This window comes from Alligator sinensis, unplaced genomic scaffold (assembly GCF_000455745.1).
Source record: "Alligator sinensis unplaced genomic scaffold, ASM45574v1 scaffold119_2, whole genome shotgun sequence".
Classification (NCBI taxonomy): Eukaryota; Metazoa; Chordata; order Crocodylia; family Alligatoridae; genus Alligator; species Alligator sinensis.
In genome coordinates this window covers 239,952-267,739 of record NW_005842242.1, presented here as the reverse complement: position 1 = coordinate 267,739, position 27,788 = coordinate 239,952, and the positions used below count along the sequence as shown (strand labels likewise).

At 43.3% G+C, this 27,788-nt stretch overlaps 2 protein-coding genes across 2 annotated transcripts in view; one reads left to right on the top strand and one right to left on the bottom strand.

Annotated features, from left to right (window-relative positions):
• BCO1 (beta-carotene oxygenase 1) overlaps positions 1 to 27,788 on the bottom strand; it is an 89,529-nt gene that overhangs the window by 27,808 nt on the left and 33,933 nt on the right. Inside the window, exons 3-4 of the mRNA XM_025208647.1 lie at positions 19,899 to 20,099; positions 18,618 to 18,768 (exon numbers count right to left, since the gene is read on the bottom strand). Of these exons, the coding sequence (XP_025064432.1) occupies positions 18,618 to 18,639 (22 nt within the window). The 5' untranslated portion in view covers positions 18,640 to 18,768; positions 19,899 to 20,099. The remainder of the gene's footprint in view (positions 1 to 18,617; positions 18,769 to 19,898; positions 20,100 to 27,788) is intronic.
• Positions 25,328 to 27,788, top strand: part of PKD1L2 (polycystin 1 like 2) — a 30,991-nt gene continuing 28,530 nt past the window's right edge. Inside the window, exons 1-2 of the mRNA XM_025208646.1 lie at positions 25,328 to 25,430; positions 26,987 to 27,112. Coding sequence (XP_025064431.1) covers positions 25,329 to 25,430; positions 26,987 to 27,112 — 228 coding nt within the window. The 5' untranslated portion in view covers position 25,328. The remainder of the gene's footprint in view (positions 25,431 to 26,986; positions 27,113 to 27,788) is intronic.

The following is a 27,788-nucleotide window of genomic DNA, read 5'->3' as shown; positions in this document are numbered from 1 at the left end:
CAAAGTCGTGACTCAGCAAGGGGCCTAACTGGATTCTGCCCTGTGTTTCTCACAAGATAGTGCAAGGGCGGAAATCTCTCAAAGTCTTCTTTTCAGGGTTCATTCTTGAGAACTACAGGGCTGTGTTTTTAACAACATGTTGTAGTTCCATGACATGAACAGAAAACCTCTAACATGGGATTCAACCAGCCCCTAAACCCATGTGTATGGAACAGTGTATTCCTCAAGGACTATCTCCCATTTCCCTTCCAGACAGGTAGTCTTATAGCCCTCCTCATCAGCATTTGGGAGAACCTGATCTTGAGTTATTCCTCCAGAGCACCAGTATTCCCAGTCAAACTTGACTTCAAAATTAATGGAGGCACCCTAGTTTTAGGCTGGCTGGTACTACAGAAAAGAAGGTTTTGTGGCTAAGGCTCTCAGTGGGGAGTCATGAGTAGAAGTGGTCAGAACTAGTGAAACTATCCCAAATCCTACATAGCCATCTGGAGCCATGGGGGGGGGGTTGATTAATGTAGAAGACCCCCAAGGCAATTACTATAATGTACACTGGACAAAAAAGAATGGGAAATATAGTTACAGGTTTCCCTCGCTTTATGCTGTATGTGCATTCCTGGAAAATGGCACATAACTCGAATTTGCATAAAGGGACCCACTTTATAATGTAACAAATAGGGATACGTTCCAAGACCTTAACTGTACTGACCCCCAGACCCATTTCTACCTCTTTTACAAAACAATTTCAATACTCACCAACAATAGACAGTACACACAAGTACAGGGCACTGTCATAACAGGGATGGCTACTACAGAAACACGTGTCACAGACAACGAGTGAGGAGCACAGATCCACACAGGAGACTAGTTTGGTGGGCACTCTCACAATGCACCTCACAAAGCAGATGACTGTGGGCTTCCACCACACCAATTGCATAAGAGTGAATTACTTCGCATATAACAAATTTTTGGTATAGAAAGAGTCATTGCATAATAGTGAATTTGCACATACGGAACCTGCATAAAGCGAGGGAAACCTGTATTGGGAAGTTCTTAAACTTGGTGTATATAACTCACTATTTGGTTAAGACACAGGTTGGCTTTTGGAGATACTTGAGTGTGTGTGTGTGTGTGTGCGCGCACGTGTGTGTGGTGGAGGGAGGTACATATGGCAAACACCTCACATCTGGTTTGTCATAACACATAACAGTTTTTTTAATCAGAATTAGTGCCAAACAAGCTCACAGAAACAAAGACAACAGCAGTCCTTAAGGAAGCCCTGATGTTGGCTGTAACCTGGCTATCCCCAGGTTAAGGGAGCCATGCCGTTTCCTCTCCTAGTCCATGCACCAACCTGCCTGTCAGCACAAGGACCCACTCTCCTGTAAGGCTTTAGAACCATTTCCACCTAGTCTGGGAGACCCGATTTCAGAAACAAGAACTACTGAGATCTGTAAAAGCTTGGATGATTCACACTTTCCTAATAGGAGCAGTTTGCAATGAAAGGGAACTATGCAGTTGTTTGAATGTAACCCAGCACTGTGGCCACACTATTCTGAATAATGATTCATCTGTAAATTTTCCAAAACACCCTCTGGTTTTCAGTGCCCCCTTTGAGATGTGAGGACCTGAAGTACTGAGGTGTACCCACAATACTCCCTGAAATAAAATAAAAAATTGCTATGTAGTTTGAGCAAGCCACATGCTTAACAATATGAGGAAGCTCTGTTGCTAACTTCTAGTCAAAAGTTGCAAAAGACAATTGCTTTGCAAGCCTCACTTTTGGATGAATGTACATTAGTTTAACAAGACAGGGGCACAGAATATATGCTTTAAGAGTGGTTGTCACATTAGTCTTTGAGACAATCAGTTGTTATACAACAAGAATTAATGAGTCTTTGGCTACATGTGAAAAACTCACAGTTCCTTCAAATCCAACAGCTCAGAACAGATCTTGTATTCACATTTGTAGAGCAAGTGTCTCAGTGCTTCACAAAAGGCAAACAGAAACAAGTGAGTGGATTTAGGTACATCCAAAATCTCCGTATTGGCAATATTTTGTTATGAGCAGGACTTTCCTGCTATTAGCAGAGTGCCCTATGATGCTTGAATATCTGCTAGGGATCAATTTCACACCCCCACACACATGCACAAGATTATTGCAGCTGCAGGCAGCCCACCTGAGACATGAAGAAAAGTTCAATTAAGCCTTTCCATGGCTCCATGTTGCGATATACAGTCTCAGCTCCATCAGTCATATGCATCACAATGATCTCTTGTACATTAGAAACACATGACTGTTTGAACTACTGTTACCCCCCCGCCCCCCGTGTCCCAGATACGCAAAGTCCTATGTATAAGAAGCAACAGACTTCCTCATATTGAAGTTTCCATACTAACTTCTATCACAAGACAGCTGTTAATATGCAAGTAAGTTTCTACAATGTGAAGAAAGTAAAAAAGCCCAAGGAATGAAATTCACAGGGCACAGTCTACTGGGAACCAGGGCAATTCCTAAAAATGAGTTAAAGGGAGTTTCAGGTAGAACAGCTGCCCTGGACGAGTCATGCTGCCAGCTGTGATGGTTTCACAGTGAGGTGTTACTGAATGCACTTCTTCTCTCTCGTTACTGCGTGAAAGAGTCACAAGAGGAGCTGCCAGGCTCGACACAAGACAATACAATGCATAAAGTCAAGTGAATACAAAAAGGGAAATAATCATTTTTCTGTTCTTCTTTAGTCACAGGCCTTTGAGGAGTTAGTCATAGCAACAGTAGATTAAAAAAAAAATCATGCACTTGTAGAAACTACCAGCTAGCTACTCATCTAAAGAACGTGCTTTATTTTTTTAGGCAGCTCCTCACATCACTGTTCTTTTTTGTCCCTGATTCAAGTTCCACTACAGCCAAAGAAAAGTCTTCCAGTAATTGCCTGGGGCTTTAGAGCAGGTCCGCTCAGTGCCGCCAGGGGTCAACATTAACCCGAGCATTTCCATCGGGATGTTTCTGTAGCCAAATTCCCAGGGATCAAAAGATGCAGTATAATCCACATATCACAGATAGAACAGGGCATAGCATTAATAGGAAGTGCATGTTCCCATGTGAATCAGATCTATTTAATACAGCTCAGGCTCTTCCCTCAAACCCCAGCTCTTAGAAACAAGCTGTGTTTCAGGATGGGCAGAATTATCAAGGCTAGGTAGAAGGCCTGTTCCTCCAGCTTTTGCAAGGCCAGATAGGTCACAGGGCTGGAGAGGCACAATTTCAGTGCTGGGTCTAGTGAGGAACCCGTCAGTGTATGACTGGCCTGGGAAACCCCTCGTCCTTCTGGGCCAGGTTGAGCAGGCGGCAGCATTAGGGCTGTGCAATCCCCAAGATGGACTGCATTCTGGTTCTGCATCGTGTGATTGATCCATGAGGAGTAGGAACCCCACTTTCAACCTTTGCATAAGCAAAGGCCATCACTGCTACTGCTGGGCAAGGTGGCTGGCTCCGAAGGAAAGCTGCAGTTTGGATCGAAGCTCAGATAGTAGCTGCCTGTGGTCTGTGGCACGTGCAGGTGCCTTGGTTCAAAAGCCTTGGGGTGTAAGTATCACTGTTTGCAAAACAGGTCTTATTTTCAAGTGAAAGAGCCTTTCCATTATACTGTGAACAAGGGCCAGGAAACACTGTAGTTTCACCAAAGTAAAACCCATGTGAGAGGGGAATCAGCCCCCTCAGCCTTTCACCCGAGTCCTGCTGCACTTGCTGAGTCATCTGCTTTGGGAAGTCTGGAAGGCATCCTTTGTCTGGAGGCATCCAAACCCTTATGGGTTTTAGCCCATCAAGTGCGCTGGGCCAGCTTCTCAAAGGCCATCCCCAGCAGCCTGTAATCAGGGTGGCAGCTCTGCAGGCTTGGGAACGCCTGTCTCCGGGTCTGGTCCCCAAGCCAACCCCATCATCCAGCCAGTGCTTTAATTTTAAAGACAGGGTGGTTTTTTACTTTTAGCTCCCTGATACACTCTCTTAAACCTACAGGCAGCCATTCTAATATAAATGACAGAGGTTGGGATAACCCTTTTTCCAGGGAGTAAAGGGAGAAAATCCTTTCTGTGTTACTGGATTTATCTGGGCTTCTTTGGAACGGACCAAACATCTCAAAGTGGAGTTTCATTGGGACAGCTGAGATTTACCTGGCTGTATATTAAAACAAAAACACAGTGAACATCCCGGGACTATTACTGGTATCTCTACTACAACAGTGTCCAAAATAATGATAATTGTAACAATAATAATAAAATATTATTAAAAATAAGTCAAGACACTTAAAAGAATCTCAGTGGGTGGCTTGGTTCTTTCCCAGCTTTTATAATTCACCATGTTTCTAAATTCTGATTTTTCTCATTCTTTGCTCATTCTTGTTATTACCTCTCTTTTTATTGTTGTGAAGTGCTTGACTTATAACATTTATTACAATGGATCCTTTACCCAGGTGGTTTTATCTCAGTTTCTCACACGTCCCACACGTCCATATGTCAACCTTATCTTTTCCACTCATGAGCAAAGTAATAGTGTAATGGCTGCTATGCAAGCTGGCTTGATTCAGGATGGGACATTTACACAATGGTCCTCATAATGCCTGTTGCCGTGACTTAGCATCAGTACTTCCTGCATGTATCCTCAGACACAATAACATTTATTTATTAGACACACTCTATTCTGAAAGCTATTGCTGCCATTATGTGACAACCAGCAGAGAGGGAAGAGAATTATTGATGGCATAATGGAATGACATCCCAGGCCATTGAAGAGAGGCAAAAAGAGTGGGGAAGTAGGGAACAGCCACAGTGCCATGCAGGGCTCCCATAGCTGAGGTAAGGATGTGGCTTCTCCTCACCGTGCTCTACTCTCTCTTGCTCGGCTTGGCTGCAGAGGAGATTGCTGTTGAAGAGGGGATACCTTGCTCCAAGTACCAGGTGGCTTTTAACCGCTCATGCTATGAATTTGTGAGACTCCCACGCGCTTTCACCAATGCCCAGAGCTGGTGCGAGAGAGGAGGGGGGCATCTCGTCTTCATTGAAAATGAGGAAACCCGAGAGTTCCTGCAGAAACACATCTCTGAGGACAGGGAGTGGTGGATAGGACTGACTGTGGACTCTACTCTGAATGAAACCTCAGAAGGTAGGTGACCTTGCAACAGAAATGGAGTTCTCCTTTCTTTTTTAAACTGTTATTGATTTTTTTAAAATACAGTGCAAAAATCAGAAAAACTTATATATCAACTAAATGTGTAAAACTGAACTATGTCATAAACAATAAGTAATAAAAGGGGGAAAAAGTGAGGAGGGCAGAGGGAGGGATAGAAGCAAAAAGAGAAGCATACGTGCAACGAGCAATGATCTAGCTATCAAAACCTTCCAAGAATTCCTTCCAAATTGCACCAAACTTTCTGAAGCAGTTAAGCCTGCCAAACATGACTCTCTCCATAGATGCTAGCTGTGCCATCTTATTGTACCAGATTTCAGCTTCTAGAGAAGACCTACTTTTCCAAAGCAACAATATAATCATGCATGTTACTAAGGCTGGCTGTTACAGTGCCATTTGGGAAGGATTCGGTTTGGATTCCTTGGGGGTATAGCCAAGAATACACATCTTTGCCAAAGGTATCAGTGCTGTGTTCAAAACCATGGTAACTCTAGTTATAATTTCTTTCCAGAAAGAACTGATAGTAGCACAGAACCAAAACATGTGGCCAAGTGTTGCCTGCAATGCATCACATGGCCCTGTGGAAAAGCCTGTCTTTTGTTATACCATCCTCCAGACCTCTCTGTGGATTTATATTAATGTAAATGCATGCAACAGAGGCTGTCTCTTCCCATGTATTTGCACAGTGACTAGCAAAGTGGGACACTGATTTTAGCTGGTTCTAGGAACTGCTACTGCAAAACAAATATAGGGACCAAATCCCAAAGACATTACTAAGGACACTTTCAAGCTGATGTCCTGAAATCTAAAGGAGTATTGTGTGTGTAACAGCAGAGAAACACAATGGCTCTACTATTTGGCTCAGCATTGTTGGAGGATCACAGGCTTGCTTGCCAGTGGGCACATCTAGACAAGAAACTCCACAGAAACAACAAGAGAATGTATCCATCACACTGCTGCTTCGTGTAAGTCTCTGGGACAGGCAATGGTACTCTTCTGTCAGGTCACATCCAATAAGATGCTCTTCTATCTAACAAGAAAACCAGAGACTAGAAGCAAGTGGTCTCCTGTGTTCCTGGGGGTTTAACACTTGGCTTTGCTGCAGGCCAGGGGATGTATTGTGGAGGGGGATGCTGGGTTTTTGGCAGCACATCCCTAGCACTGTGCTTATTATATTTTGAATCCAAGGACAATTTTTCTGATACCGCTTGAACTGGTTTGGCTGTTCCTAGCCAAGATGGCTCAGACAAAGCTGCCTTTGGCTTCAGTGGGAGATTTGCCTGTGGAAAGACTGCAGGGTCAGGCCTCCTTGCTCCCTACTGAAAAAGCCATTTATGATCTGATTCACTTTGTTTGCAGGATCAATGATGTGGTTGGACACTTCAAATGTAAGTTACAGCCACTGGCATCAGGACCAGCCATCTCTCTTCTCAGCTGCGTGCGGGCACATCCTGAAGAACGCTGGCTATGAATGGGGCGTCACTGAGAACTGCAGCCAGGAGTTTGACTTTGTCTGTGAGTTTGGTAAGAGGCACAGCAGAGGGTCCTGAGAACTGTGTGTGCTGCACTTGAGGTAATGAGTAAATCACCCAGACTGCTTAAAAAAAGGTTATTCTAAGCCGAAGGCAGCTTTGCCTACACAAGCTACTCCCACTCCTGTCTGCTGACATAGGGCTGGATCCAGGGAAGAGGTGAGCATGGGAGGAGTGGCATGAGGGATGCTCAGCACCTTCCAGGTTGCTGACAAAGGAAACAGTAGCTGTACCCTTTGGATCTTCAAGCATGTCTAAGTAGAGTCAAGTCTACGTTTAGTGTAGGTGCCATTAGCAGTACTCCTGTGGACTGCAGAACCCATCCAAGAATCAGGGTACAATCAGGGAATCGTTAGCTCATGCTCAGATCCATACTGCTGGGATAAACTGACACCAGGATCCATCAGTCAGGTCTGTATCTACAATCAAGAGGGACCCTGAATCTCAAGTTGGGGCCAGACTAAGACAATTAAAGTTATTTCTACTTCTGCCTAAAGCCAAGGCTAGATCCAGGCCTCCAGAAACTAAAGGCCAATTGGTTCACTCCCTGCACTGCTAGTGACCAGGTTGCTTGGTCACTGGACTTGGAGCAAAGGAGTAACTAGAACTCAAAGCAAGCTCCTCTTGTCTTCTGAAAATCTATAGCACCTGGGTAGCAAGGCAGGAAACTTCCTGTAACCTGCACTTCTTGTTTCCTCTCTGGCTAAACAAACAGGGTCCCTCTAAATCAAGGCTTGGACAAACAGCTACAGCTATGGATACGTGTGCAGACTATTCCATCTTGCCCAGAATACATACAGAGGAGGCTCTTTGCTTCTCACAGTTTTCCTGTCAGGGAGGCATTTTAAGCAGTAATTGGAATGAAGGTAACATGGTATGAAGACAGTCAGCCTGTAGGTTTGCTAAGGGAACAGTCTCTGAGTCCAGTGCTCACGTACAAGCTGTTACAAGCCTCAGCCTTGCACCTGCCCTGATCGAGTACAGAATTTTATCTGACATAATTAATCATAGGCTTTTTCTTTGCAACCAGCCTGTCTGAAAATAAATCAGTGTTTAGTGCATTGGGGCTTGATCCAAAGTCCAGTACAACCAAAAGGGCTCTTTCCTGTGACATCATTACAATGAAGTTTGGATGAGGGCAACATTTGATTTTGAAAATGGATTAATAGCAGTGATTTCCTTTATATCATCTCTTAATTAACCCAGATACTATTTAATGGACAGATGTAATCGGTGATCACTGACCTGCTTGCAGTATCTGCAGCCCATATCCACTAATGCTTTTGTATACTTCAGTAATAATGTTAGAGTAAGGAAATGGGAGCAAGGACTCCCAGCTCTGCGTGCTTCATCTCAGATCTGCTACCTACTGAGTTGATGGCTGTCTTTTCATAGGCTTCACTGGAAGTTATTAGTCTGTTCAATCTGACTTGGTATTCAGATACTGTCAGTGAGTGCAGAGACAGAGGGCAGGCCTACATGTGATGCAATAAACTCCAGCACATATTGCACCAGAGTTTATTACTCTCATGTGCCATGTTAACACATGCACCTGGGACCGCAGCACATTGAGCTGGTTTGGAGCAGCCCTGGCTGGTAGGGGGCTCAGGGAGTTAGCCTGCCAGTCTGGGGCTGCTCCGACCTGGCTCAGTGCATGGCGGAGGGGCTGGCTGGGGCACAAGGGTGCTCCAGTGCAGAGCTAGCCTGCAGGCAGCCCTCCACACTGAAGCACCCTTATGCCCCAGCCACCCCTGTCAGCATCTACACATGTTGCTGCGCAATAAAGAATGCTGCTGTAGCATAGTACTTGTGTTTACAAGTATTAACCTATGGTGGAGTTATTTAGTTTATTGAGGCCTAATAGGGATGCACATGTAGATCCTGAGACTTACTACAGTGCTAATTAGGCAGCTCCATGGTAAAGATCACATATGCACTCAGACAGAAGGACATATAAACATGCCTTCTGTCACCTTGTGATTCTTTTTCCCACAATTCTACCTGCTTCTCTGCCTGCAGTAAGACTTTCACAAACTGCTTGGGTTTTAGTTTGGTACACTCTTGTTTATTATTTGCCATCAGATGCACTTCATAGTAGTGCAAATTCACACTTAAGCAGGGTTTGATGTGCAGTATTATTCCATTAATTCCCTTTTTAAATATATACAGGCAAGTCTTATGCCTTCTGAAGAGAGGCTCATGACTTATGAGAAGAGGCTGAGGCACTGGACTTATTTATTTAGAGAGGGGATTTAATAGCAGCCTTCAACTACCTTAAGGGTGGGTCCAAAGAGGATGGAGCTGGACTGTTCTCAGTGTGGGGAGATGACAGAACAAGGACCAATGGGCTCAAGTTGCAGCAAGGAAGGTTTAGGTTAAACTTTAGAAAAAACTCTCACTAAGAGGGTTATAAAGCACTAGAACAGGTTACTCAGAGAGGTTGTGAAATCTCTATCCTCAGAGGCTTTTAAGACCTGGATAGACAAAGCCTTGGCTGGGATGATGTAGTTGGGGCTGGTCCTGCTTTGAGAAGAGGGTTGGACTAGATCGTTTTGTCTACACATGGCTGATGTGACCTCCTGATGTCCCTTCCAGACCTCATTTTCTATGATTTTACACAAAGGTGGCTGACGGAGCAGAAATGATAGTAACCTCCTTTGCAGGAAGTAAAGAAAAAAATTGTACTAGATAATAGTCCACATTAGAATTTAACAGCAAATTATGTTACAAGGTTATTTAGACAGCTCTAATCTGTAACTTGATTGTGTTGCTATAGATACACCTAGGCTTAGATTTACCCATTAAATAAAGATAGCACACAATTATCTAAGTATGCACACACTAAAACGGCTAATCAAGGCATTTAATGGGAACAATCACAATAACACCTTGAGACTGAATTATTTAAATCTGTGACAACTGAAGTAAGTTTCTGCTGTAACACCCTGAAATGACAGCAGGGTTTTCGTGCACCCTTCCCCTTCAATTACTTGACAGCACTGGGAAAGTCCTGGGATATAATTAACTGTCCCAGATTAATCAAAGAACAATCATGCTTAGGGGGACACTCTTCTTACCCAGCCAGTCCTGGTGAAGGAAATGGGATATCTCACCTGGATCAGGGCTGGGTAGGATCAAACCCTATATTCAGCATGCAGGCTTTTCTCCAACATAGCTTCCCAAACCTCATGTAGATCACTCACCCCCTAGGGACCATTTCTGAAATTGTGAGTAGCTTGAAACCTTTCAGTCTCCCTGGTTGAAAAGCTCTGGATGCATTGACGTGTGCGCGCCGGAACAAAATGATGTATTCAAGATTTGTATTCAAGATTTTTCTGCAAATATTTTTGCTGTATTCAAGACTTTTCTGCAAACATTTTTGCTGAAAGAAATGACAGCGATAAACATTTTGTTTTTGTGGTTTTGTAGTTTTTACCTAGGAGAAAAGAAAAAGGAAAATAAGAACATTTTTGAAAAAAACAAAATTTGGACCAAAGTAAACTCAAACCAAAAGCTGATTTTCATTCAAAAGTTTCAGCCAGTTTTGCCTGTCAGTCCTGCACATTTATGTCTCTTCAACTTCTACTTGATGGAGACCTTTACTAGGAACCTTTCACTTCCTTAATTCCCTCCAAACAGCTTTTTGCTCTACCTGTAGGCACCAGCAGAACAGCAGCAGATACTACAGATGATCAGAAAAAGACAATGTGGAGGATGGAATTGCGTTTGCTTTGGGAAAAAATCCACCTTGTTTTTAGAAAGTCAAAATTTGTAATAAATGTCAACACTGCAAAATTGCAGTTAATTGCATTGTTGGTTGAAAAAAATAATTAAAATTTCACCTGAATTCTCCCCATTTTTTCAAATGTTTCCAAAATTTGTAAATATTAAAAAAAATAAATCCATCTAGCTTTGTTGACAACTCTCTTTCACAAATCAGCTTAGCATCTCTTTCTTTGGACAGAAGATGTACAGTGACAGCTTACCCAAACCCTGCGGCAAGGGATAAGAAAGGGACAGATGCTTGTTCTGTATGCCTTTGTGTGATGTGACGTCTGCTTTTCCTTTCCATCAGAATCTGGCCAGAGCATCGCTTGTGATAACTCCAATGCCACGGTGCAGTGTGGCTCAGGAGAAGTCATTCAAATTGATGACAGTTTCTATGGGAGGAAGACCCCTCATTACTGTGTACTGGAGACTCCTCTTCAGTTTGACACAGATGACGACTGTAGCTGGATCAGTGTCAAGGATGAAGTAGCAGGTATCTATCTCATTCTAACATTTCCCCGGAGACATGGAGTAAGCATGTGGATGGCATCTAACACAATGTAACTGATGGAATTAATGGGTCAAATGCTGGTTGCAGTGACCCAGTGTAGGACTGAGTTATATTTGTGCCACTGACAGTTTAATCCATTATTGACAGAACTAAGAAGTTATTCAACTCTGCACTTTTTATTGCAAATATTGTTAGGCTCATTCCCTGTTCATTGCTTCTAACAAGCTAACTCGACAGGCATGTGTTTTATTTTCTATGGTTGTGCCAGAGACCAGTGACTGTCTGAAGGGAACGCATGCTGGCAGACAGTTGCAGTCTTGAATGAAGGTGAAGGAGACCTGTAGTAGTCTACAAGATATCATAGTGCAAAAGCTTTCTATTCTTTTCAGAGAAAAAAACTCCTATTGAAATCAGTTTATTCTCATTTCTCTTACCATAGGTTATGGGGAACCTGTAGAAAGCCAATTCATTGTTTTATCCTTATTTTATATTTCCATCCTATTTATTGACATATTAGTTTGTTCACTAAGCATCTACTAATTGATGTCTGCTTTATGACTGATACAGCTTAAAGTTGCCTGCACATCCTCATTATTTCCACTTGGGACTTCTGTGATAAGTTTTTTTTTTGGTTGATCTACATCCAAAACTGATAGATCAGCTAATTCAAATTCATGCAGTTTGTTTGACCATCTGTTTGTACAATTTATTTTATATTTCCATTAAACAGTCATTCACCTGCTCACACAGTGTCCTTCAGACCAGGGTGGCATCTTACATGTAGAATCTGGTTTCTGTATATCAGGCAAACCTTATTATTTCTGGAGAATATCAGAAGATCAGATGAGAGAAAACTGGGTGTTCACATAGCTCTTGCCAGTGGTTTAGCAAAGTCAAAGCTTCAGGAGCTTCTGCAGTTGTTTATAGATCGGAGGACTAGTTGATGATACCCATAACAATATCTCATCTCTCTTTCTCAAACTAGTAAAGTTTAAGGGTCTAGGCACATAAATAAGCTACCACCAGGTAAGCAGCTGCTCTGTGGTAACTGTCCATATGCACACTCTTACACCACAGTAAATGCAAGGTTGTTCACCCCATTTCCCAGAGGTGCAAGAATGGAAACAGGAAATGGCCGATAAGTGGACAATAGGACATCACACAGCCCCTGGCATGAGGAAGGGGACTTGAGGATCCAATCCTCATCTGGGATTGAAAGTGGGGTGAAGAGTGTACAGAACCTCTGACCTAAGAAAAAGGATGGGGAAACTCATACAGGGCTAGATCTTATTTCAATTATTAGGCTTCTAAATTGACTTAGGCACCTGAGCACGATCCTATTCCACCTTGCTCAAATCTCTGAAAACCCAGTGATGTGACAGATGAGCAGGTGCTTTGCCTCCTGGCTTCTTTTTCTGTGATTTAGTTTGAAGGCTAAGATAATGGCCTGTTACAAAAATAGATGCATTAATGGATTTTCAAGGGACTCAAGCAGAGTGGAATAGGGTTGCACTTAGGTACCTAAGTGTACTTAATAGATGGAATAAGATCTGGCTTAAGAAGCTCTTGAAATAGAGGGACACAGGATGATGGCAACCAGGGAGTGTTTATGGCCTGGAGAATAGCAAGGAGTCCCTGGGGTGTGCAAGCTGCAGCAGATACACAGTGTGCTACCCCTTCATCTGACAAGTGGCCAATGTGAGACTGGGCTGTTGATTCAGTCCTGCTGCACAGCTCTGACTCTGGGCCAAGTGCGATCAAAACTCACCACTTTGCTGGTTCTCATCCTTCCTAACTTCTGTGTTTTTGGTAAGTGCTTTGATGCTTTCAAAAAACAGCAAGTCAGCTACACAATCAACCCAAAATACCATGGGAGTTAGCATAGAAATCAATGTCATGATCCTGCCCTTTGTCTGCATTCCATTCTCCCCTCTCCTTTGAGCTGCTGTGAAGTTTAAAGCGGGGTACTTTAATCTCCAGTGAGACTATATTTCCTTCCAGGGCAGTGTCATGGACTGCAGGCATGCCAGGTGGCAGCAGATGGGACCTTCTTTGGTGATCCTTGCCCAACTTTGGGGGGCTATTTGTCTGTGCAATACCACTGCATGGAAGGTAAGAGGCATTAGCACCCGTACAACCCTGTGCTCTGATATTGTGAATATTGTTGGAGTTTTATGAAGTTACAGATGCACTTGAACCAAAAATAGCCAATGAAACTTTGAAATATCCCAGGACCTGTGGTGGTTCAAATGCAACAGTGCATTATATGGAGATAGCCCCAAATGGAAAATTTCTAATCCAGATTAGAATTTCCTCCAAATCCAAGGTTCTCCATTCAGATCTGCTGTTCTAGTTTAAGCCCCACTTTTTTATGGTTTAAAAATATGTGTTCAACTGAACTTAGTGCTTGTAAAAGATCCTGCAGGTCTTTATGCACCTGCAGAATAATTATAGCTCAGACAGTAATAGCTCACCTACGACCAGAAAACTATTACAACAAGGGTACTTCTAATTTCCATGGCCTATGTCTGCTGAAACAGCCAATCTAGTAACTGCTTAATATGATATGGAAGAGTTACCCCCTAGGAACTGAAATGAAACCACCAACAGTCCCCAGACACGGATGACTGCTGAACTGACCTGAAGGTGAACGAGTAACTGTGAAGTGATCTGTAGCCTGCTAACTATGACTTGAACAAAAGAGCCCTCAGTTTTTCATTGCCAGCTCCATAATCTCAGGGAGGGAGAGACTGGGCCAGGGGATACACCTAAAAATCAATTCAATGCATTAGGAGAATGTTCTTAACCAGCAGCAGAGCCTCCCAGTTTCAGCTTACAAACCTATGAGACCTTTAATAAAAATACATGACTAGGAAGTTCAGGCATATACAAAACACTCAAGAGGTCAGTTATGGTTTCAACAAGAATTCTGGCAAGGAAAAAATCAACTGGATGCTCTGTGTCATTATTGCCCTCAACTGGTTTAAATAGGTAGCAGTTAAGCAGGTCTGCTTCAGCCCAGGCCAGCTGCCACAGTGTGCAAAAACTTAATTTTGTAGTGACCTTAGGCAGACGATGATGTTGTGCTCTGGACATTGTGTTTTACAGGTCTGCAGCTGACCGTGACGGATACATGCTTTATCTTTGAAAATATCACAGTCTCTTTGAAATGGCTGCTCTCTCCCTATTCTGGCAATCTCTCCTGTATAATTAGCACTGGAGATGGACAAACTATTGATCCCTACTACCCTCTTACGTAAGATTAAGCTTTTACACACATCCTTAAAGTCAGTATATTTAGGTATCTGCAATTTTGGTTTTTAATGTCTCAAGCCTCCGAAAACAAGATGTTGCAAATAAAACTGTGACAAGGCCCAGAGACAAGATGGTTGGATTTTGCAGTAACTCATCTTGATTTATTTAAGAAACAGCAACAATATTTTGGTGTCAGGCTGCCAATCATCATCTTTCATCTGCTTAGTATAAGCAAACTCTGATTCCTTCTAATGGTCTTTAATATCCATCCTGTGCACATAGAATTACTGAAAAATCTGCTGTCCTTTAATGAAAAGAAGTTACAATTTCAGGCTGATTATTTCCTGTTCAAAGGCATTTTTCAATACTTGATATTATTTGCAGTGGTTTCATGGTGCTCGGTTATATTTGTTTGGGCTGTTCTGTAAATTCCATTACTATTTTTCAACGATAATCTTTTTCACTGTCGGACTTAAAAATCAAATTTGACTGTATTGTTCTAGAGCAGTGACTGAATTAGTCTAGAAGTTCATCTGTGTACTTACCCAGTCCAGGCTGAGTCTACTGTAAAATGAGCACAGAGCAGAATGGACAAAAAGCAAAATGACTTTTAAGCATTCTTTCAGTGTGAATAATTTAAGGTCATGAAGTAAAGAACAGGTAAAGAGCTGCTTAAAAATATAGAGAATCACTTTCAACTAGACTGTATCCATTTAAGTGAAATGTATGTGCTCGCAGCAAGTGGCAACGTCTGCTTTTAAGGCAAAGCTTTTTTTTTATTTTTACTTCACCTCCTTAATACCCGGCTAAATCCTGCTCTTCTAATTTACCCTCCTGTTGTGTCCTATCTGACCCATAGCTGGGAGTTCTCAAAGACAGGGGTTTTTCTCTTTGGTCTAGTCTTGTCAGGCTTAGGGATGTTAGCTGAGCCCAGCCTAAACTTGGCCTGCTTGCTAGTCAAGACAAGGCCTTTTTTACAAGACCCCAGTCAGACACAGTCCTGGTCTTTTGACTGGGGGTCTTAAGTGGTACCGTGATAAATAAATAAATAAATAGCTGGTAGCTGGATTATTTTATACATTTGTTTGCTTTCCATGGTTCATCTCCTCTTCCTTGAGTCCCTGTTCCTGTGTCTCTGAGCAGGGCTAGATGACATGGTAGAGGACAGTGTGTCTGTACCTCTGGGAAGTAAAATATCCCAAGCTACTTACTTGCTTTTTAATCTCTCTGCCTTATTTTAACCAATGTAAGCTGGTTTTGCTGAACTACTGCACCCACTGTTGTCATTAGGGGAGGTGCAGGTGTGTTAGCAAGGAGGAAAAATGTTGCCAGCAAGTCCAAACATAGATGAGGGCATACATAAGAAGAAAGAATAGACCAGAAGGCAGAAAGCTTATAAACTGCTGAGCACCCTGAGCTTCTACTCACTTGCCTCTGAGAAGGGAAAATCAGGAACAGAAAACTAGGGAGGGGAGAAAGTTAGTGTGACAACATAGTTGCCTGCTATGACAATTTAGCTGGGACAAAGATACAGCCCTTAACCCTAAAAGAAAATATCTAAGCAGACTAGGGATCGCATCAGGTACAGGAGATAATCTCCATCAGAGCAGTAATTTAGGAAGTATGGCCCTTCCTCTCAGATCACACTGCTACAAAATTTTCAGTGCAACCTTCCGCTTTGCATTGTAGCTTGTCCAGCAATGTAACGCATAAATATACATCTCCTGGAGAGTTCACTGTGTTCGTGGAGTGCACGACCAGCGAGTGGCATGTAACGGCACAGAAACGCGTGACTGTTCAGGACAAGATGGATCAGCTCAGCATTACGGGGTGCTATAGCCAGTACGGATCAGGGAACAGTTCTCACTGCTGGACACTATATGGGGAAACATTATGGATCCAAGTGGAACTTAATGGAGGTGAGAGCAATTAATCTGCCGATTCGGTGGTGGGTTCAATATGCCATTAGTGGAAACAGGCAGATTCTTCACAAGATGAATCTGGATTTCTTTTGTGAAAGGAGCTTCCCTCATTCCTTGTGTTGTAGTAGTTGAAACACTTCAGATGTGAACCAAATGTTTTTCCCTTCTAGACAAAGAGGGAGCCTAAAGGATAAATGTTGGTCTTAGTACCAGAGTCGGTAGGGAGAGTGGTGAGTCTGAGAGTCAACTCCTTTGCCACATGCTCCTTGTGTAACAAGTCACAAATATCTGCTGCTGCCTCAGTTACCCCTCTGTAAATCTAGAGTAGCAACATGTATCTTCCTGAAAAAGAAGCTGTTTGGAGGCATTATTTTATAAAACCTGCTGAGAACCCTAGCAAAAGGCACTAAATAAGTACCAAGGACAATGATTGTATACTAGAGCCAGGTGAATAATTTGTAAGAAATATCTTACAAGAGGAATCTATCACAGATGCACTGTAAATGTCTCAACATTTTGTTGTTATTCAGAATGATTTACTGGGTAATTCTGGTGGTTGATTTTACGCCTGCAGTTGTGGGGCAAGTTTTCACAAGTCCGGACTCATCAATACTCATGCTAATTTAATTGGACACGTAGGGCTCAGCTACATCAGGGCTGAACATTCTTGACTCTGATCCTGCAAGGGGTGAGTTTAGCTCTAAGCATTTACATCCCACTGAAATCAATGGGAAGACTCACAAGCTGAAAGTTAAGTGCTGCTTAAGCCCTTTGTTGAATCAGGACCAATGTGCTCAGCACCTGCCAGAATCAGGCGCAGCGTGGGATGTCCCTGGGAGATCAGACCCCATCAAGCCAAGCCGCTGGAGTACAGGCCCACAATTGACAAACTTGAACACAACTTCATGGTTGTGTTCAAGTTCTGTCGCTGGCATAGACGCTGCTGACAGTAAACTTATTTGCTGGAGTATTCATGGGAAGCAAACCAAAAGGGGCACAAACCCCACTGTACTGAATTCATTTTAAAATGAAATGAAATGGTTGCAGGCTATCCCTGTGCTAGTTGCCTGCCTTCTGAATGTGACAGACAGCACACGGGTTGGATGTTAATGTCTAGGGCAGCAGTGATAGTTTTGAATATTTCTTTTCCAGGCAGCGGCGTGACCTACACTGTCTTAGCAGATAACGTGACTCTCACTGAGTCCACTGCAAAGACAGGGATCATCCCTCACAACCTGACGCTTGACAGCACCTCTCAGCAGCTCCTTGGCTTGGGGATACACCTACTGGCAATTCTGGCATCCAGCAACACGACAATCTCAGAGGTCTCTGAGAGCCTCACTGTTCACTTAGCTGAACCGATATCTGGTCTTCAGGCTTCATTAGCCTCTCACACTATGGAAATGGGAAAAGACTTGGAGATCAATGTCTCTGTGACTCATGGTGTACCAGACAAGCTAAAGTTTGAAGTGGTTGGCTCCAGTGAAACGTATTCTCACCAAGAAGACTATCTTAAAGGAGAACCTGGAATATATACAGTTCCTATTCATTCAGAAGGTACGGCACACTTTTATTCTCATACATAACCACATACTTGTCTGCATGTCCTTTACTGTAGTTTAAGGAAAGCAAGCAAGCAAGCAAACCAACCCAAAACTCCAGTCTCCAAGACAGTATACAATGTACTACTCTGTCATAGGCTGTGCCCCTGGGAGACAAATAGCTGCTATAACTGCTCAGAGTTTATATAAATCTAAAAAGCCTATGTGAATACATACGTATGCATAGAAAATAAAAGTATCACAGTTTCATCACAGATACATATGCTACACGGCAGGTGTTTTCCTTCCCTTTAATTATCCATTTCACTCTCAGCTTACAGCTGGTATTTGGGTGGACAGTAGCTGATTTTGATGCACAGTAGTCCAAGTTTTATTGGACTGCTCTCTTCCCATCATAGGCTGCCTGGAAGGTAGAATTCAGAGGGAGATGCTCCAGAAAAGCAGGCTGCTTTCCAGAGTTGGCTGGGCATGATTAGTTTTTATTGGTTTCCTGTGTTAGTATTTTAGACAACTGGCAACACTGACAGGTTGTGTGGCAGAAGTCAAAGGGTTAAAAGTTGTGATGCAGACATTTCCTGAGGTTCTGATACCTTTGCTTGAACATTTATCTCATGCTAAGTTTAGCCTATTCATTTACCACAAAGGAAAAAGGACCTTTTAATTAAAAACCAAAAGTCCTGGAACAACACAGAATTGGAATTTGTTTCAAGCGTACAGGTCTAATGCACCAATATTCCTAATGCTCTGCCTACCTTTGCCCATCTGTCTTTCATAGGTACTTTTCTGGTCAAGGTGCTGGCCATGAATGCCTTCTCGAACATGAGCATGGATATTGGGAGCATCACAGTGTCAGCCAACAATTCTCTTAAAGAAGGTAATTGCACTTACCTGACAGAGCTGTTCTGATCATGTTCTGTGACCCTTTCCGATATGGCAGTTCACGGCACTGAGCATTTGATGGCTTGCAGACAGAGCTCTGATCATTGGTTGCCTCTAGAAACAGCGCTGGTAAACCTTTTGGAAGCTCTGAGTAAATGTTCTACAGTGGGAAGAAAACAAAATCTCTGTGTAATAATCACTCCTCTTACTCTGAATTTCAGTAGAGACAAAGAGAAACTGAACGGGCCTGGAGGACTGCTCATTTCTCACGCACTGTAATGGTCCCTTTAAGGTCGGGACAGAGCATGTTGGTTTGGCAATATAGGGAAGGCTGGATTATTCTGCCCCTTCAGTCTTTCTTTTCTATAGTTCTCTGTAGTGTTTGCTCTCTACAGTCCTGCATTACTGAAGCCTTGGCAGCTTTGCTGTTGTGTTCAAAGGTACAGGAGCAGGCCCCACATGGAAAGAGTTTGTGTCTTCAGGGGGTATCTGATCTGTACCTAATCCCAATACTGAAATCACTTAAAATTAAAGCAAGGCATACAGAATACTTTTCTAGGAAAAGGCCAATGGCTTCTTATCACTTCTTCCTACTGAAGGGAGTGACCCTGCATCTGAAGTGGTCCCAGCATGGCATCACACCACACCAGTTATACATTTTGCATGGACTGTCTGTGCTAGAAGGAATCAGCTAAATATGGGATCCTGAAAATGATTCTAGAGATCATATAATCTGTATCTCAGCAGTACCACACACTGCTGTCCATACACAACACTCATCTAGATAGCTCATGGACACACATCAGTGTAACAATGATAATGGCAAGGGTACAATGAATAAAAGGGCTGAAGCATTAATATTACTGAGCTCTCAAGTTGTTTCTGTACTCCAAAGTTTTGGATTTTGATTTCACTTCCTGTAATCTAATTCTATCACCTTAGTGTATTTACTCCTGCTTTATATCCCCATCCAGGGAGAATTGGGATCATCTTCAACTAAGTTAGTTGCTTGTCTTATTCCTACATTCCTGACTTACAGGCAGACTTTATATTTCTTATATATCAGAATATTCAGCCAGTGCTGTTAAGCAGCTTTATGGATGGTGTTAAAACATGTTGCTGTTTTCTTTATACTAAACAGATGCTGCTCAGGACAAAAACATATCCAAAGAAAATACCCGAAAGGCAAATGTAAGTATTATTCAAAGGTTTCACCTTGAAATGGGAATGCTAAGAAATATCTCTTGGTTGTTAATGTACTGCTTGGGGATGTTTTGCAAAAGTACTCACAACACATCATCGATGGATCTGATTCTGCCTCTTGCTAAAGCATCTTCAGCTCCTGTTGACTCTGGTGCTTAGCACCTCAGCTGACTGAGCTCCATAAACCTGAAGTATTGTTATCTAAAATGTTAGCTTCATCCCAGAATCCACGCTGTCTTTGAGATGAGCACATTTATACTCCTCAGATCTAATCTTCACAGTAAAAGCCTGTAAGTAAAAGCAAAGGATTAGAAAACTCATTCTTCACCATGACCAAGCTAGCTTAGGAAGCCAAATTTACCCAGATATTCTTACATTGTTTTAAAATTCACTAATTTAAAAAAAATCATTTCATTATGACAGCATCATCAAGTAGATAACAGTGCCTTTTTACAATGGTTCACTCCCTTCTTCTTTAGGACAACAAAAGAAATAAAATATCCATTAAGCCTAGTCGCCACGTGGATCCCTTCACCACGGTTATGCTCGGCTGGCCAGATGACAGCGAGAGTTTGAGCTTCACATGGTCCTGTGGTACGTGAAGTGCACTTCATGATGCTTTTCTGCCACTTGCTGCCAACCAGGTGGTAGGCTCATCATTATTCAAGCTGTATGGTGCCTGTCTTTCTGTAAAAGAATAGAGACTCCACCTAATTTTAAACAACAGCTACACACACTTTGTACTGTCAAAACATCACCCTTCCCGAGTCTAGCTGTAATAACTAGATGCTGCTGCATGGATTATAATCTAATCCAGGGTTGGCCAGTCGGCAGTATGGGTTCCACAAATGGCATGGACAGCCTCTGAGTGTGGAAGTGTAGGTCAGGGACAGGGAAGCGGAAAGCAGAGTAGCAGAACAGTCATGGAAAAGGGATCAGAGTGGCACTTGGGTAGGGCGCAGGGCTAATCTGTGATATGTCTGCCGAAAAAGTTGGCCCCCACAGATCTAATCTTTGCCTGAGGAGTGCCTGCCCCTGGAGTTCTAACTCTCAAAGCTCAACTATCTCAAACACAAGACTTTTCTGCTGCTTCAGGTCTCGAGTGCCCCAGGCAGGAGGAAGGCAGGGCATGGTGGCACTTTACATGTCTGAATGAGCCAGCAATAATGAATTAGCAGCTCCCAGCAAGTTTTCCAATGCATGTGCTGTATTGGAGGCTGCATGAAGCTTTTAGGTATCACTGAAGACTTGAAAACCGAACAGGGACTCAGGATACCTGGGTTCTGTTCCCAGCTCTTCCACTGGTCTTCTGGGTGACCGTGGGCAAGCTTCTTTTCCTTTCTGGAGATGATGATGCTCGTCTGCTGGGTAAGGCACTTGGAGGTGTGCAGACAGAGAGCACTGTGTACCACCTGCGTGTTGTTATTAAAGAGGGACTGTTTGTGCAGGGGCCTGCTGGCCTGGCTGGAATGACTGCATGGAGCAGCAAGTCATCCCCACCAACCACAGCCAGGTGAAGATCCCACCTGCCTGCTTGCCTCCCCCGAACTCAGCAGTGACCATGAAAGTTACAGTGAGCAACCACAGCAAGGAAGAGAGGCAGGATGAGCAATGCCTGTATGTGACGGCAAAGCAAGAGCTGCACCTGGACATCAGGTGGGCTGGCAAACTTCACTGCTTCTGGCATGGCACTTTCTCCACAACCGCAGCTCTGGAACATGACTGTTATTTTTATGAGTTAGAATATTTATGTAGGACCATATATGTGCATGGCTTTTCACAAACACAGGAGCATAGCACTGGCAAGGATACCCTGGGATGAGCCAAACCTCTGCTATTGTAGCAACCATGTCATTTTATACCTTTCATACGCTGATCAAACTCCACCTTGAAACTGCCCTGCTCCTACAGTTGTTAGAATCAAAGGGAGTTCAAGCTCTCTGGGCACCTAAATCCCTTTGACAGTTGGAAGTCCATGGGGATTAGATTCTTTAGCCAACTACGAAATGATGAGGATTTTGTTGTTCGTGATTTCATGGGTTTACAGCTGCATATCCCAGGAGTTTTGAGTATATTTACCCTTTGGGTCATGACAGCTCTTCACTTTTCTTCTAGGTGTGAGACAAACTGCAAGCCAGTAAATGCTAGTGAAGAAGTTGTTTTGAGTGTCACCAGCCAGAAGGGCCCAGAGGCCATGCGCTATAACTGGTATTTGGACAACACATTCCACGCAAAGGTGAGACTGAGCAGGTGGGGCAGGAAATCAATCTACACACAAACTGTCTGGCTTGACAGGGTACCCTTGGAGGTGTGAATGGGGCCTTCTCCCAAAGCACGACGGGACTTGCAGCAAGCGCAGACGGTCATGGTAATGGCATATGTAAAAGTCAGTGAAAAGTACAATTGGACATAGGTTTTTTTATGCAGGTTTCAATCTTCCTTGTCATGTCTGTTCAAGTGAACAAAATAATTCATCAACTTGTCATTCATTCTTTGTCAGTATAATGTGGCCAAGCCCCATATACTTTATCTGGATAAAAATTCCAGCGATGCCAATGGAAGTTTTTTTGAGTGAGTGTCAGGGTTAGGTCCAAAGTGTGCAAAACTGCTGAACTCTTCATGGAAACCACAGTATAAAGCACAGGAGCCAGTCTCTTCTGCCTTGCTATTTTTCCTGTTTGATTTTCTAGCCTGCTCCGCTCCCTGCAGCCTGCACTCTGAATGGTTTCCGGCAAAGCTCTTTGATGCTGCTTCTGAGCAATAGATCTGCATTGATATTGAACAGCTCCTTTCTGCAGACACATGGAGAAGCGTTCCAGATTAAAGTCATAGGTAGGGCTACGCGGGGTTTCAAGCCCTTTACTAAGATGCAATCTCTGCCATTCGGAAGCATTATATACAGAGGCAAGTTTAAGACTCACATGAGTGAAACAGGCCACTGTAGTGAAGATGCACTAGCTTTTGCAGCCAATGGCATCACATCCACATACAAGGGTATGTGGCCAGGATCATATCCAGCCAGCTTTTAACCCCTTATACTAGGTGTTCCTATTTAGGAACACTAGGTACCTATTTACACCTATGCTAATAAGGGGAAATTTAGGGTAGGGCTTAACTAATGTTTCCAAAACATTTGGCTCCTTAACTGCTTTGCCTCCACTCTGCCATCATTCTGAGTAGGGTAAAAAGTCTCCTCAGAGGACATATACAGTTAAATAACTTTATGCACCAAGCCTATTATTCACACACTACTGTTTAAATCCCTTAATTCAGTACACACAAGAAAGCACGAAGTGGAGGGGCATAGTAATATGAGGCAACTGATTTTGTGACCCTAAGTCAAGGTGATGGTAATTGCCTGACATTTGGAAATTCTCTGTTGATAAATATTTGACTGTGCAATACAGCTTTGCCTTACAGGGTAAATAAAAGTGCGTGTTTATGGCTCTTTCTATACCATGGCTGAGGCTGTAAAATGATTTCATTAACATTTCCAGGGCTCAAATAAAGGAGATCAGTATGAGAGCATACAGGATTAGTATGAGATGATCAGTTCTAATGGAAGATGATAATTTTTCTCCCTGAACTCCCCAGCACTGACTCAGCATGAATATGGTGAAGAAACTCACATTGTCAGCATGGTGGCAGCACCAGCAGTGCCAGCCTGTGCTATATCCCCTGAGGAGGGGTCCGTGCTCACCAGTTTCACCATATCCTGCAGCACTTCCTGCTCGAAGGACTCGTGCCTGCCTGCGCAACCCAGTCTGCTCACATATTGCTTCTATCTGAAATCAAGTAAGGCTTGGGGCTCATATGTTTAATTATTAGGTTCTCTAGGCATGCACTCAACACAGTCACCAGGAGCTTCCAGAGCAACTGCTACTGCTGCCAAAATGATTCTAATACCCTCACTTTGGGCAAGTGGCACCTTGTTCTGCAATTAGGGTCATTCACTTCAATGAAGAACTGGCCAAGCAAACTGCTGTCTTTGGTCAGCGGATCAGGCTCTAAGTCAGTGTTAGGAAAAATGTGTATAAACAGTGCATGTATTTATCATGGGATCAGAGTCTCTGAAACAGTTCTCTTTTGAAACTTTGAAGGATTTTCAGAATTACAGAACCACCTTAGATAAGGGATCTGAGTGCAATCTGCATCTCTGAAGGATGCAGAACTTCTTCACCCCGGGCCTGTTCAGGAGGGTGAATCTTGTAGGTAGAAGTTATGTGAATAAAATTAGCATAACTGGGGAGCTGGTAGGGAGGCACAAGACGAGCACCCAGCACGAAGAGAAGAAACTTCCCTTTCAGTCTGTGGCCCATTATTTTCAGAAATAGGAGCTGTCTGAGGGATAACCCTGGGTTTTCTCTTTCAGATTCTCTGTTGCACTGCGGCCCAGATCCTGAACTCTCATCCATTTATCTTCCGCTTGGAGAAGAGGAAAACAACTTCATTTTACATGTCACAGTTACTGTCAGCAATAGCTTTGGTGACACAGTTCATACTAATGCTACAGTCAAGGTACGTGGAAAAATTCCTTCCTCTCAAAGGGTATATCCACTCTGAGAACTGCACTAGCAGGCACCACAGTGAAGCACACCAGGACTGCTCCCCACATCGTGCCCCCAAATTGTATGTGAGCTACTTGCCTTAGTGCAGTGTTCAGCACCTGCTAGTAATTTCTCCTGAAAGAGTTAGGTAACGCACACAACGTGCACTTCCCTGCACTTCCCTGGGTGGAGTTCTCAGCCAATGTGAATATGAACAAGTCCCGCTCCAGCTCCTAACCCCATGTTTCTGAGAGCTTGGGTCTCCTCTCCCCACTTTATCCCTATTACTCTCCCATGATCCTGTGCCATGGTCATCTTCCTTAGCCAAGGGAAGGTGGACAGGAGACCTTGTGAGATCAGCAGTCTTTTCCATCACCCTTCTTCCAGGGTAGGATTTATGGAAACTAGACATATGCACCACTCCTTCATCAGTGTTACTCAGTGAAGTTAGTCTTCATTACTTTGATTTCCATAGCATTCCCTCAGCATGAAATCAGAGTGCTGCAGAGCTGAATTAGGCTCTAATTTGAAGGATACATACCTATCAGTATCTTTTAGTCAGCCCCGTTAGATGAGTCAAATTAGACTCATCTCAAGAAGAGACTGCAGCTTCTTTGTACATTGTGAGTTAGAATTTTTGATCAGAACATTCTTTTTTTCCAGATAAAAAAATATTTTTTTCATCAAATGTTTTTGCACATTTTCTTTTCCTTCCTCTGGTTGGAAAACCTAATTGAAAAATATTTTCAGTGAAAAATGGGGAAACAAAATTATCTCTATGTACCATGCCTAGTTATGGTACCCCTTGGTGGTGCTGGGAATCATGAAAGGTAGTGCCCAGTAAGAATGCAGTGGGCATGTCTGATTTCGTCCTCAGGTTAGACATGAAGAACTGGACAATGGGAACCAGACCCTGCATGCCATTGTATCTGAGAAAACAAACATCATCCTAAAAGATGGGAACAACAGCATGTCCCTGTTCCAGCTGTACAAATCAGTATCTTCAGTCCTCAATCAGGAGACCCAACAAGAGACCTATAATGCATCTCTGCGGACAGACACTCGGAAGGAGGTTAGCCAGACAGTTTGTTTTCTTACAATACACAATTTTCTCTCACAACTGCAGGTCAACTGCAGCTCTTGAGGAATGCCAGTCTACTCTAGCTCCCCGTCAAAGGGAGGTGGATATTCTTTGCAAGGTTTTGCTAGAGATTTCAGCTGCCAAGAAGCAACCATGTATTGCGTACCACTGGCCCAAGGGAGTTATTGGCTCTTTACTACTCCTGTCTATTCCAGAACAACGTGATTCCCTTTTGCTATCCCAGTTCCTCACTCTGAGAAAGGATCCTAGTGTTTACTTGCTCTGGGACTGAGGGTGGGCAGTCAACCTCTACTGAGGCCAGCAGCTATTAAAGATGCTGAAAAATAGTGAAATCTTTATCCTTCCCTAGGCAGATTCCCTGAGAAAGAAGGGGTTTTCTTCTATGATTCTCCAAATTCTCCCTCAAGAAAACTGAGGCAGTAATAGCCCTTGAAGTCTTGTAGTGTGGAAGGCATTTGGCAATCCCAGGCCTCTGGGTTTTTGTTTGGTCTCCAGTTGGAACCAGGAAAGATTTTTTCCCTTTCATGAATGCCATTGGCTTCTGGTGCAGAAGGGGGATTATCTTCCTCTGAGGCACTGGGAAGTTTGATGTTTCTAAGGCTGGAAAGTTTCAGATGGGTGCACTCATGCTTCTGCTCATACTAGAAAACCCAAAGACACCTGGCTAGAGGGTCTTGCTCTTCTACCTGCAGTCACCCCAATCTCTAAATCTGGATCAGGAAGGAATTCTTCCCCTAGATCAGATTGGTAAGGGCTGTGAGAGGTTTTGTCTTTTGAGCAGAGCTGATTTTTTGGATGCTTTTGTGTGATTTCAGAAACTGTCCACCTGCAGAGCTGAGATGAAAAGTAAAAAGCTCAATAGAAACCTGGAAAAAAACAGTTCAAGCCAAGTGAAAAGTTTCTTTTCAACAATTTAAAAAAAGGGGAAAAAACCTTTTGTCCTAAGAAATGTGTTGGAACTGATCCTCTCTTGGGGACAGTCTCAGCTGTGATGCCTCAACCTTTCTGACAAAAAGGGTCTTATCAGAAAATCCTCTCCCTGAGTTCTAGTTGTGACACTTTTAGATAGTTCTAGTTCTGACACTCTATTAATGTTTGCATGGGGAGATCTTTAGGCAAAGGTCTAGGGAAGTACAACTTATTGTTTGATTATGAGTCATTATTTTTCTAAATCAATCTTAGATAGATTTGCCTTCTGCAGAGGTGGTGTTTATATACTAAAGCCTGTACATCCCTCTTGATGCATAGGAATTCAGGCACGTAGCGCTCATTGCTGTTAATGGATGTTAAGTGTGTCAACCCCCTGTGTCCTGAGGAGACAAAATATTCCTCTGATTATACAGTCAATAACTGGGGAAAGAAGCAACTCGTGAGCAGAGCTGATGTCAGCTCAAATTGTGCTTCCCACGGAGCCTGGTTTCTACCTTGTGATTTATAACAAACGAGGATGTCAATATCCAGCAGTACTTACAGGATCTTAATTACCGTCTTTGTCCTGTTGTCTAATTATCTCCTTTCATCCCAAGCTGAGAGAGCTGATGCTGACGACTCTGTCTACTGTTAATGTAACATCAATGCAGACTGCTCTTAAGATGTCAGAGGTCCTAAAAGAGATCACACACAGGAGTGAGGAGCTCTCCTCCTCAGCACAGGTGAGCAGCACTGCATCTTGCATCACCTCCCAATAACTCCCCCTGCTTCCACCACCCCTGCGTCCCACAGGTTATTGACATAGTCCACAGAGGGTACCGATGCCTTGGATCAGCCTATTTTTTACTCAGATTTTGAGGCATTAACAGCAATTGCCCACAAGCCATAACACGAGACTGTGTTTTTTAGTGTGTAGAGTAAAGGACTGGGAAGCAGGAGTCTCAGTTCTCCTCTCATTTCCACCACTATATCACTGCAAGTGATAGGCAATTGTGGCTTGGCTCTGAGCCAGCTATAAAATAGGCACAATAATTCTTAGCTGTCTCTGCCATTTAGGATATATTATCTGTTCACACCTGTAAATTCCCTGAAATTGTGGAAGGAAAGGTGCAAAGCAGAGCTATTTTGAAGCTGCCTTTGGCTTCATGCTTATGGCTCTGTGACTTCACATGAGTGCTCCCACTGACCTAAATGCCCGCTGTCTGAGAGAGGAGTCTAGCTGCGGCACAACTTGGGCTTGGCTTTTTCATGCGCGCTAGTAGGTGTCCTTGAACGGTATTTCCCAACGTGACTCTGACCTTGCTAGATAGTCAGTAGATGGCACTGTTTCTTTCAGTGTCAGCGCTGGTGCTTTCCATATCAGGCTGCTAGAAGAAAGTGTAGCTACAGGGAAAGGAC